This window comes from Microtus ochrogaster, chromosome 4, assembly GCF_000317375.1.
Source record: "Microtus ochrogaster isolate Prairie Vole_2 chromosome 4, MicOch1.0, whole genome shotgun sequence".
Taxonomy (NCBI): domain Eukaryota; kingdom Metazoa; phylum Chordata; class Mammalia; order Rodentia; family Cricetidae; genus Microtus; species Microtus ochrogaster.
Genome location: NC_022011.1, coordinates 83,218,596 through 83,231,159, shown reverse-complemented (window position 1 = coordinate 83,231,159; position 12,564 = coordinate 83,218,596). Strand labels below are relative to the sequence as shown.

The 12,564-nt window shown below is 47.4% G+C and overlaps 1 protein-coding gene across 5 annotated transcripts in view; it reads left to right on the top strand.

The window, feature by feature from the left end:
- Nucleotides 1-8,265, top strand: part of Chn1 (chimerin 1) — a 154,854-nt gene extending 146,589 nt beyond the window's left edge. For all 5 annotated transcript variants that reach the window (XM_005346583.2, XM_013345934.1, XM_026777441.1 and 2 more), the window contains 3 exons: nt 434-571; nt 6,048-6,153; nt 7,444-8,265. In XM_005346583.2, the coding sequence (XP_005346640.1) occupies nt 434-571; nt 6,048-6,153; nt 7,444-7,615 (416 nt within the window). In that variant the 3' untranslated portion in view covers nt 7,616-8,265. The remainder of the gene's footprint in view (nt 1-433; nt 572-6,047; nt 6,154-7,443) is intronic.
- The last annotated feature ends 4,299 nt before the right edge of the window (nt 8,266-12,564 follow it).

Here is a 12,564-nt window from a genome sequence, read left to right as displayed (position 1 = left end):
TCCCTCCCTCTCTCCCTCTCTCTCTCACACACATACATGCACAGCTGAGTAAGGAAAAGGAAAAATAAGTAGCTTAAGAAGAGAAAAATTACCTGCCGTTTTACCAAAGTGGGTCACTAGTATAGATAATGTTTCATGCTGAATTCAACCTTAGAAACTAGAGTGTTGGTTGCTAGTAATGAAAATGCATTTTTTTGTTTTATTTTAAAATAAATATCACTTAACTAACAAAAACATCATAGCCAGGGGTTAAGTTAGCCACCCAAGCATACACTTGTCCAGTCCTAAACTGTATACATCCCAGCAAACTTCTATACAGTTAGAATAAAATAATTGATTATGAAGTGTTACGTATCTTTAAAAGCTAATCATGCACAAATCATGTTAAAATGATTCTGCTATGAATTCAGTGTTTACTTTTTTCTTTTAAAAGATGGTGAAAAGGCGGATATTTCTGTGAACATGTATGAAGATATCAACATTATCACTGGTGCACTTAAACTGTACTTCAGGGATCTGCCAATTCCTCTCATCACGTATGATGCCTACCCCAAGTTCATAGAGTCTGCCAGTAAGTACAAACGTGTGGGTCCCCCACCCAGTACGCTGCCTCTCCCCAGTAACCGCTTTTCCTGCCCTTCATCCCCTGCAGCTCTCTCCATGGTCCAGTCCAAGTGTCTGCAAGACTTATATTTCTCTAGCCCAGATTATCCATGCCTTCTGCCCTTAGTTTTGTACTCTGCTGCTTTTCCAAAATAATCTGTACCGTACTGCTTGGACGTTGACCGGTGTCCAGTAAAATAAACCCAAGGTCGGAACAAGACTACAGTCTTGTTTGATTCAGCAAACATTCCTGTCAGTTTCGGTACTTACCCTGAGTGTGCAGGCCCTCAGAGCTCACAGATGACCTGTGGCTCATCAGTGTGTGCTCCCGGGAACATGGCTCTGCATCATCGAGGACTTTGTTTGGTTTTGCTTTGTTTTCAGAATTAAGAAACTGAACTCAGGCCTCAGCCAGAGTTTTGGTTTTTCCTTTTTTAATTCTAGTTGAGAAGAAAATGGATCATTTGCAAAATTGTGTTTCAAAATTCATACCTGAAATTCACATCTTACCCTTTAAAGAAGGGAAATCTTAACAGATTTTAGGTGTTGACATCACTTTTTTTTTTAAGATAATCTATTCCTGTCATTTTGCTTCTGTCTGTAAACTCATATGTCCTCCCTTTAAATAATAGCATCACTTCCTTAGTGATGTAGTGATTCCTCTGCTTTGCTTCTTCACGTGGACTTTCACAGAGCCGTGGTATCCTTTGTTCTCAGTCCAGCTTGAGAAAGTCTGACCAGAAGTTAGAAGGTGTGGGTGGCACTAACTGTCCCATCTTAGGGTGGACTCGGTACTGGCTGTGGTTGTCCAGGGAGTTTGCAGGCAGCCCTCAGCTGTGGCCCCAGACTGGAAGCATGTCCCCTGTGGAGGGCTACTCACCCAGCCTGGCTCTGAACCTCACACCCAAACTGGAAACACCCAAGCCTCTTGTCAGATCCTGAGGCTTTGGGCTCCACGTTCTCTCACCTTCTTTCCCACCCACCTTGACTGCCTAGGAACACCTTTCCCTTTGTTTTTCTTCCAAACCAATTGCCATTGCTGTGGGGTTTGTTTCAGAAACCTTCCTTTCTGAAATCAGCAAACCCCCTTTTCCCCCAAATGGAGAGAAAAAAATGTCTCCTTTATAATCTAAACTGGTAAGTGATTTGTGTGACACCAAAGCCCCTGGTACCCTCCCCGTGCTTCCTGTACATGTATGGTTCCTGGGTGGTGCTGATGGCTGTGAACACAGTGTCCTTTCCCGCTGGAGTCAGCTTCCTGCTTCAGTGTCTAATTCAGGCATCCCTCAAAAAATACAGAAGCAAGAGCAAAGGCCTTGGCAATTACAGAGCTATAACTGAGCTGCCTGCCACTAGCCAAGGTCACGTTGCTGAAAGTGGTCCTACACCCCAACCTGTTTGTCCTTCTTTCATTGAGGTCCTTGCTCTGTCTACTCTGCACTCCGCCTAGCTTCTGCAGGAACCAGGAGAAGACCTGTGACGATGAAGAGACCCCCTTCAAGTGATGGACAGGATTAGGTGACACTTGCTAATGTAGTCAACTCCTTACCTTTAAAACATCTCAGTTTCCACCCCCCAGAAATCTCTGGTATTGTTTACCACTCCTTCACAGCAGAAATCAATTAGGTTAAAGCTTTTTTCTGCAAAATCTAGCGGAGCTGTGCTGTAGCAGCTTTCCCCCAACTCCCACATGACAGCTGACGAGAGAGGCTGAGGGCAGGAGATGGATGCTGGTGTGCAGAGCCAGATCACCCTGCAGGCTGCACAGCCTCTGGAGCCCTGAAGTCTGAGGCTGCCACCCCTTCTTCCTCTGTTCCCCAGTGGAGACTCTGTTGCTCTAGAACAGAGGCCCAGAGGCAGGCCTTCCTACAGGTTCTTTTCAGAAGCCAGCATCCGTGAGCACTCTGTAACCATGGTGAAAACCATGTGGGGGACTGTCCCCAGACCAGGAGCCGGAGCACTTATTTTCCAGATCTTAGTCACATCTCTTCCTAAGTGTGCAGCCTTGGATGAGCCTGGCAGGGAGAACTTTCTGGGTCTTCTCTACTGAACTTCTCTATAGAGCATTAACAGTACATGCTCCAGGTGCACCTTAATTAGCTCCTGACCCAGGCCCGAGTGTTTACTTCCTAGCCCTCAGTATCCACGCTTTCCTGGACCACCTTTCCTGGTCCTCCCCATCCCCACCCTGGGCCTCATTCCCATTGTGGGGCAGTGGTGGCCATGACTTGGTTTCCTTGCTGCACTGGCATCCCTTCAGGACATAATTGCCACCTCAGGTGTTATTTTCCTCAGGGCCTGGGTAGTCCCTCATTTCAGTAATAGTTAGGTGTTAAATATTTGTTGACTATTAAGCTTGGAATTTTACCTGGAGATGCACAGACTTAAGTCACTAAATAAATATTCTAAGCGATTATATAGCTAGACTTTTTCCTTTAATTCATTGTTTTAGTTTGGAGGTTGGGTTCGTTGGTTGGTTTTCCTGGTTTTGGTTTTGGTTTATTTGTTTGTTGAGTCAGGGTTTCTCTGTATGGCCCTGGCTGACCGCGAACTCAGATTTATCTTCCTCTGCTTCCTGAGTGCTGGGATTTAAGGCCACTGCCCGGCTTCAGTCTTGTCTTGAAACCACCAGTACCTGTGCTCTTGCTGCTTTTCTGTAGACAGCCAGGCCACTGATGGTGGACGGGTGTGACAATCACGAAACCCACTTGTTTCTAGAGAAACCTGCCCGCCGCGATGCCCTCCCGTCCCCCACATGCCGGACTGTCTATATTTGATGACCGCTAATCTGATGATACCCAGTTGTCTCTGAACACCTTCCATTTTTTCCTGCTTACCTCTTAAATTACGCTGTAACGGTCTTGGGACTAAAAGTTTCGTTCTCTAGAAAATTGACAATGGGCAATACTTACGTGCATGGGAGAAGGGGGGAGGGGGGGGCTGATGTCCAGGGGAGACTCTCTGGTCAGTTTGAGTCAGGTATTCAGTACATTTTACCATGTTCCCACTGGAACCAGTTGGAAATACAGGGGGAAGATGCTCTTTCTGCAACAGCAGGTTCATCCAGGTCAGCACGTTGATTTGTCCATCTGAAAATCTCAGATAGCGCTATCCTCCAGACCTCCCTCCCTCCCAACGGTCTGCATCCAAACCTTGATCATTCCTTGTTCTCAGGTTTTTCTTACACGTTCCCCATCAGGAACTCTCATGGACTCTACCTTGGAAATACTCAGAATAAAACAGCCTCTCATCGTTCATACTGCTGGCATCTCCAAAGTGCTGTCGCGACCCCTGGGCTCTGTGTTAGCTGCTGGACTGGTCTTCCTGCCGTTACTCGTGCCCTTCTGTAGTGTGCGCTCTGCATGGCACCTAGAGGAAGGGAACCATAGAAAATGAACGTTGGTGCCAGTGGGCGGGGTCAGCGGGTAAACAGCACTTGCCACCACATGCTCATGCATACTCACACACACAAATAAATAAGTGCCTAAATAAATAGCACGTTTAAATGTTTACAGCCCAACTTCGTTCATAGCCTTCCATTCCTCTCCGTAAATCTTCAGAGTTGAGTTGCCCCAGCTAACATGAGAAAAAGTGTTTTCCTCTGACATCACCCCTCCTTCTCATCTGCAGCCGCATCTGCCCCACTGCCCCCAGTCTTACCAGCATGTGCGCTCAGCTCCGTTCAGCTGGGACCCTCCTCCCTCCTCAGCACGTTCCTTCACTCTGAGGCTGTACTCAAGATCTTTCCTTCACAGTGAGCTTTTTCCTGACCTTTCAAGTCCAAGTGCCCAGCGCTTGCATCCTTTGGGCTGTCTCACCGTTCCTTGTGGAGTCTATGCAGCGATGCTGGCCTCGGTCTTTACTGTCCACCCCTCCAGGAGGAGCTAAGCTCCCTGAGCTAGCGCACCAGTGCTCTCTGCAGCCTCCCACTGTCTCAAGCTTCTCCTAGTCGAGATGAATTATAGAAATTAAAAAGGAAAATCTGCTTTTAATTTCTGAAATCATGTAGTTTCAAATTAATTTAGCCCTATACTAAGAGCTAGCTTTCCACAGTAAACAGAATTTCCTTTTCTTTATTCTAGAAATTCAATTACTGAATTTCAGTGTCTGAGAAAATAGCTGTGTTATGAACAGATACCCTTTAAAGTCCCCACTATTTGGAAGTCATGCATTATCTATCATGGCAAAAGACAAAGAACACATTCTTTGTAATAAAGAAATGAAGCAGGGATGGAGGAAGCTTTGGACCAAAGCTGCGAAGCAGTCAAAAGTTCTTTTGAACTAAAAAGCTTCTGACACTATCACACTTTGAGAATCATCTGGCCTGCTTCGCCACACTCGAAGCTCAGCCTTTGTTCTTCCCTGGCCTTTACTGGGCCCGGTGTACAGAGTGTACACGGTGTACACGGTACACGTTGTACTCCAGCTGCTGTGGGTACAAGCGAGACCAGAGTTGAGCTGTCCATCTGAAACAGACAGAAGGCTTCTGGGCAAGTGGAACCTTCCCAGCACTTGAAGGACTCCAGTGCATGACCTTGTTGTGGTTGGGCTGAGAGCAGCATTTACAGCACTCCTTGTAAGCAGAGTGAGAATGTGCTGTGGTGCTTCTTCAAGAGCACAGGGTTGCAACAGCTTCAGCTGTTGGTGTTACAGGTGTGATTGATAGATCGAGCAGAGTTGCCACAGTAACAGCCTGGTGTGTGAGCCCTCAGTACAGATCTGAGGTCCAGAGGGAGGTCTTCCCTTCCAGGTAGACTCCTTTGGAAGAACCCCCTTCTCCTAGTACCCCACCGTGGCACAGCACACTTAGAGCTGCCTGCCGTGTGTTCTTCAGAACACAGTCTCAGAATTGGGGCGTCCTCATGCTTTGACTTAACACACAATATAATAACTACAGCAAACAAATGTTAGGTGAGATATTTCTTGGCTTAGAAAAATGAAGGGCTGGGGTATTGCTCTGTGGTAGAGAACTTGCCTAGTATTTATGAGGCATGGGTTCTGCCCCGACCACTGCAAAGCAAAACAATGTCATTATAAAAAAAAAAAGAAGAAAAGATTATCAATAAGGTTTTGCCAGGAGTCACAAGAGGCCGTGGATTAGCTTGTCTTGGATACTGTGGTATACAAATATTTTGAGCAATATGTATGTCCATAATTTCTCAGATGAACTCATTAGAGTGTAAGGCTTTCTCTGTGAGTCTCCATGTGTCTGGATTTGTCAGTTACATTCCAGATCTCTAGTGTGTCCAGTTCCTCAGTTGCTGCACCCAAGACCTACAGGTGGGAAAAATCAACCCTGTCCCCACATTGAACCTGGGATGGCACTGGACAGTTGTTTTTGTTCTGTGAGAAATCACTTTTGCTTGCTTTGCAAAAGCATGGAAGAGTGTTCCATAAGCATTCCCATCCGTTTTCCACTAGCGCTTATCTCCTTGCTATTGTAGAAATCATGGACCCTGACGAGCAGTTGGAGACCCTTCATGAAGCACTGAGACAGCTGCCGCCTGCCCACTGCGAGACCCTCCGGTACCTCATGGCCCATCTGAAGAGGCAAGTGCAGCCTGTAGCTTACTGCTGTATTACAGCCAGATCTCAAGAATAAAATTAAGCAAAAGGTGAAAGAGAGGACATGTTCTCTTGAGTGAACGCGTAGGTGCATAGCGGCATTGTCTTGTGGGAAATTACATTAGTTGGTAGAGGGTGCTAAAAATATTGTACCCTGCAGTACCCTGGCATCCATGCCTTGCCCTTCTAGGACCTGCTTGTAAGGATGCTCTTGTTCTGCAGACACTGGTGAGTGTTTTGGAGGAGGAGAGGGCTGCTGCCGTCAGTTTGTGGGGCAGCTCACTTTATTCTTAGCTTATCACTTCAAGTAAGCACTTCAAGCTTGTGATGGGATTTTAGACTACTTTACTGCCCTTACCAACACCGGAAAGTGGCACACAGTGATGGAGTCAGGAGGAATGCTTCCCGTTAAGAGTTTTAAGCTATTTTATGATTGATGGTGATCAATCTCTACCAGCTGAAACAAAAATTCACAGTTCTATGACGTCAGCAGATTTAGGGCCTCAAACTCAATTAGAAAGACAAATTCTAAATGCCCCAAAGCATGCATTGTCCAGAAGCACACGTGCATTTCAGACACGCGTGGATGCCCGCCCCGTTCTTCTTTTCTCCCTCCTCTTCCTTCTTGTCTTTGATTTTGAGACAGTGTCTTGCTGTGTGACTCCGGCTGACCCGTGACTTACTGTCTCTGCCTCACCTCTGTAGTGCTGGGACTAAAGGTGTGCACCACCATGCCCAGCTCTTTCCCACTTAAAGGCGCCGTGCGTGAGTTCATGCTTCCTTTGGGTGTGCTCACAACTCATGCCATTGTCAGTTAAAGTCGGCTTCATATTTGACTTTAGTTCTGTGTTCTATAATAAGAATCACTCTCTAAGATGGTCTGTTCTGATGCTGTAGGGTGCTAGGAAGAGAGACAGACCCGAGACTGTCCTGACTGTAGGCCACTCCTCCCTGCCCCCACAGCTGCTCTCCTAGACACTCAGTCTCACTTTGCAGAAAGGCCCAAGGGGAGCCAGAGAGCCAAGGAAGGGGAGGGCAGACCTCTTCTCCTTCCCCCTCTAGAATCTGAACCCACACGGACTTTAAAATCTTTATCAACATGACCTACTTCAAAAGAAGTCGCATTCCTGGAAGCTTCTGAGAAGCACAGGAAAGCAGCCTGGGAGAGCTGGCCAGTAGCCACAGGCCTGGGCGTGACTCTGGCTTTCATCTGGGTGCTCAGATTGCTGGAGCCCCTGCGTCACTGAAGTCATCTGTCCTTCCCTGTGTTTTCAGAGTGACCCTTCACGAGAAGGAGAACCTGATGAGTGCAGAGAACCTTGGGATCGTGTTTGGGCCAACCCTCATGAGATCCCCAGAACTAGACCCGATGGCCGCCCTCAACGACATACGCTATCAGAGACTGGTGGTGGAGCTGCTGATCAAAAATGAAGACATTTTATTTTAGAGTTTTGATTTGAGGAAAAAAATGTTTCACAGATGAAGGAATGTTTTCTAGTAATTTAATTAGCTTTGCTAGCTGAATTGTTTCTGGGTTAAAGGTTTGGCCAAACACCCAGATTGAATGAAGGAACTCCTTGTCATTTCTGTAGCACCACTCAGCTGTCCCTGTAAAACCGAAACACACGCTTTCCGGTCTGGAAATCCTGGGTGTTTATCATGTTAAGAGAAACTCAAGTTCCTGCATGACCCCCTGTTTGGTGAGGAAACCCCACATCAAGGAATCTCAGACGTGAACCTGCACTGCCTCTCTGCCCTGGGTTTCCTGTGCCTGTCACCCAGCATGCTGCCCAGAGTAAACTGTCATGACTTTGCCATCGGTTTCTGACGCTTGCACACTCGCGCACACACGCATAGGCAGCGCCCTGCCATCCACCCACCCCACACTCGGTTCCTCCCCAGCTCTCTCCTCTACCATAGTGCTTTCTCTCCAGCAAAGCAGGATGTCTGCGGGTCTGCCGCTTCAGTAAGCTACCCTACCAGTACAAGTGCACCACACGGTGTTTTCTGTTAAATTATTGGTTTTCAGCTGTAAAGTTATATTTTTACCTGGCATGCAGTTGTTAATTTATTAAATTTGGCTTTTAGAAATCACAACTACTCATAGCTTTTTTTCTTGCCGTGAGGAGAATAGATAGAGAGTTGTACTTGGCATTAGTTAGCACCAATTGCCTCCCTTCCCCTGCCTGTTAGTCACTGAGGGATTATGGTAATCTCCTAAAACAGTTTATACTGCCTAGAATCAGCATTCACTTATTGGATTTATTCTTTCTTCTCCTATTACTCTGGCAGAAGTCTGTAATGTTTTCTCCACTTTGGGGTCAGTTTTCCTCGAGATTCCTAAGGTGAACAGGGCTCCCTGTCTGGAACAGCTAGGGCTATGTGCATGAAGCTTTAACACACAGCTGAGCAAATGCCAAGGCAGCTTGTCAGGGGGTCTGCACTGGATACCGAGAGTCCCATCCGTGCCAGACTGCCACCAGTCAGCCATGTGGCTGTGAGCAGACAGCCATCTCCTTCTCTCTTGGACTGTGAGATGAGCACCCACATAGAGCTGAGGTTCCATCTGCTTTAAACAATAAAACAAAACTTGTATGGTAATTCACACCTGTAATCCCAGCACTTGGGAGGAAAAAGTGGGAGGATCGAGTTCAGGGCCAGCCTCGGGTACCTGAGACTCTCTCAAGCCAACACTCAGTGGAACAGCTGGGTACAGCAGTGTATTATGGTCCTAACTACTGGGGAGGCTGAAGGAGGAGCAGCATTTGAGTCCACGAGTTCAAGACCAGCCCAGGCAACGTGGTGAAATAAATAATAAAAGGTGAAAATGAAATGCGTTCCTGCCCCAGAGCGGTGGGAGCTGGTGGAAGCCCAAGGCTTTTTCATTCCATGCTTCCTCCTCTGGGCTATAGTGGGCACGGGCAGTTTGCCCTTTGACTACTGTTCACATTGAGGGAAAGTGTGGCTGCCCAGCTGTCTTTTAACCAGTGTCCGATGACAAATGTCACCACACTGATATGGGATTCCCCTCTCTATGCTGTGAATTCTTATTGGTTAATAAAGAATCTGTCTTGGGCCTGGCAGGACAGAACAGAGGTAGATGGGGAAAACTAAACTGAATGCTGGGAGAAAGAAGGCAGAGTCAGGAGAAGCCATGGAGCTCTGCTGGAGACAAACACCAGAACTTTACCCAGTAAGCTATAACCTTGTGGCAATACACAGATTAATGGAGATAGGTTAATTTGAAAGACATGAGTTAGCCAGAAATATGCTTAAGCTATTGACCAAACAGTATTACAAATAATATGGTTTCTGTGTGATTATTTAGGGGCTGAGAAGCCAGAAAACAAGTGGCCTCCTACAGCAACACTGAGCAGTATGGAACAGAACACACGGATTGGTTAGATACAGAGTAAATTGTCTTCAAAGTGGAAGCAAATCACAGGGTGGGGATCAGCTCAGCAGAATCCTTACCTAGCATGTGCAGAAAATTTGAATAGCTACACTGAAAACTAATGGTAAAACAGTTACAGCCATGAAGCTCATCCATATTTAAGCACACATCTCATAGATCAGGGCCTTTATTTAAAAAAAAAAAAAAAAAAAAAAAAAAAACCTGACAAGGCATCTAAAAGAGCTGACAGGCTTCCTGGATTTTGAGACAGGATCTCTATACCATCTGGCATGGGACTTAAATATGTAGCAAGCAAGACTCAAACTTCCAGCAATCCTCCTGCCTCAGTCCTCTAAGCTCTGGGATTATAGGTATGAGTCACATGTCAGGCCTTACAGTATCTTTTAATTATTCTAAATTTTCAGATGCAATTTTCCCTGATTGCCCAATTTTTTTTGTAATTGATGGAGTTACTGTTGTGGCCCAAGGCTCCGAATCAACCCAAGCAGACACCAGAGGATACCGCAAGACAAGATTTAATGCCGAGCAGCACAAAAGGAGAGAGAGGGGGCGGGGGCTGGTTGATCAGGGCCACAGAACCGAGCTGAACCGCAGCCCTGAATGCCAGCTGAAGCAAGTATTTAAGCACAAAATCACAAACATTTCTTGCCAAGTTACAGTTAAAATTTTCTCCAATCGGGACTAAGAGATTAGGGGCTTCCTTGAATGTTCAGTTCCGTCATTGCCAGCTGACACAATGGATTTGTTTGTTCCTTCCACTGTTAGAAATAGCTGTAATCGAGAACTAGAGATGCGTAACGACTGTTCCTGTGGTTTAGGAGAAGGTGGGTCAGCCACTGGAAGGTTCCCAGCTCCCCCAGGGCCTGCGAACCTGAACTCTGTTTCACCCTGCAGGTAAAATGGAGGCTGAGTTCAAAATGGCAGGACAGGTGCTTTGTGCCTGCTCCAGACGCGATCACTTAAGTAAGGTGCTCTATATTACGGGAGTTGCTGCAGCTTCATGTATGGATGGGTCCCCTCAGGTCCTTGTAATTCATTGGGAATTTTCCAAATTGTCACATTTGCCAATTACATCCATTTGGCACGGTCCTCTGGTCTTTGCTTTTCCTGTAAACTGAAGGTTGGGTGAGGCTCTGACCTACCTACCTCCCGATTTAGAGACTGGGACTCAACTTGCGGCTTGAACCACCTTCCTGCCTCTGCCTTCTGAGTAGCGGGGACATGCAGCGTGTGGGCTACCATAAGAAACTTGAGAAACTACAGCTTTCTGAGGAGAGCCTTCACCCTAAAAACTTGCGTTGAACTGGTGTGGGTACTGGAGATCCCTGGGCTTGGTTGTTTATTTATGTACATGGGTGTTCGGCCTGCGTGAATGTCTGTGTATGTATGTGCCTGGTGCCCATGGAGACCAGAAGACGGTATTGGCTCCCCTGGAACTGGAGTTATAGATGGTTGTGAGCTATCCTGTGGACGCTAAGAATCAAACCCAGGTCCTCTGCAAAAACAGCCAGTGTTCTTAACCCCTGAGCCATCTCTCCAGCCCCGCAAATCTTTTGTCCTACAGAGCCTCAAATGTGCTCGTTTTGTTACGTTTCAGAATTGCTAACCTGACTCCTCCAGGAACCACAGATCTGTCCCTCCCAGTCACACCAGCTATCAGAGAGGTGCTGTGGGGTTAGTGGAGATTTTCACTGAGAAGAGTCTCGGAGCCTGAGGCTGGTGTCAGATTACAGAAATACCCTGGCCCTGTGGGTGTATGACTGAGATGACAGCAGGCTGCAGACACTGGGGCTTAGAGTTGCTCACAGTAGCTGCCTCATGGTCCAGGCCGCTGCTACAGGAGGGGCTGAAATGCAGGCTTACCTGTGGCCGTTGCTACTGTGCTGACTCTGCTCACCCCCACTCCCCAAAACCAAGTGTCCCCTCTGCTGCTGCAGGAGACCCCTCTGGAAAACCAGCTCCTTACAGCATAGCTTGCCACAGCCGAAACCTGTTAAATTCTTCCTGTAACTTCCTTCACACCTGAAACAAAGCCACACTCCTTGTCATGGCTGACAGCCTGCTGTGGCTGGACCCACACCTACTTCTCTAACCACGTCAGACTTGAGCATCCTCATCACTTGGGCAGCAATTTTCCAGGCCCCACTCCGAATTCCTGAGGTAAAGCCTGGAGTAGGGCCCAAGGCTTCCATTTCTAAACGCGTGTAGTGATGCAACACCTACAAGGGTCCCAGGATCCCACTCTGGGAGCCGCTGGCCTGGGGTTTCTAGAACCTCACTGCCCACTAGATCACCGCAGGTCAATGAAACCCAAGGGTGTGTTGGCAAGGTTTGGGCAGACAGCATCCGGGGTCATTCTATAGTCCCCTTTTGCTAATTGTAGCGGCTTCATTTCCTCTGGGTGTGTTACAATGCACTAGGAATTTGCTTCAAGTAGAATCAAATAGCAGACGTGGGAGAAACGGCTGTCACGGTGTTTCTGCACAAAGAAACAGGAGGCAGGGCACAGCCAGACACACAGGGCCTCGCGGGGAAGAAGTCAGTGGCTAGAAAGCATACTGGCTGGGCCTGGGCCAGAGCCCTTATCAGGTTCAAGTTAAGGACTCACCAGTAGAATAGTGTCCTAGGCGGTGGCCCGTGGTGCTAATCCCTGTTCCCACCTGGCTCTGGTGATTTAGTGTAAGAACACTGACTTGATGGCAGGGGTTGTTGGCTCTGGATTGCTTTGGCATCTCAAAGGGGAGTCCTTTGCGCTCTCTAGGAATTGGCTAGATATGGGAGGGAACTCTCCAAGATATGGAAAATACAGAAAAGAATGAAGTTAATTAGTCCGAAGTCCTTGCTTTTTTCCAGTGTCACCTCCCTGTTTCTGACCCACAGCTGACTCTGTCCTCGGTACAGTCTTCTCTTCTTCCTCCTCCTCCTCCTCTTCTCCTCCTCCTCCTCTTCTCCTCCTCCTCCTCTCCTCCTCCTCCTCTTCT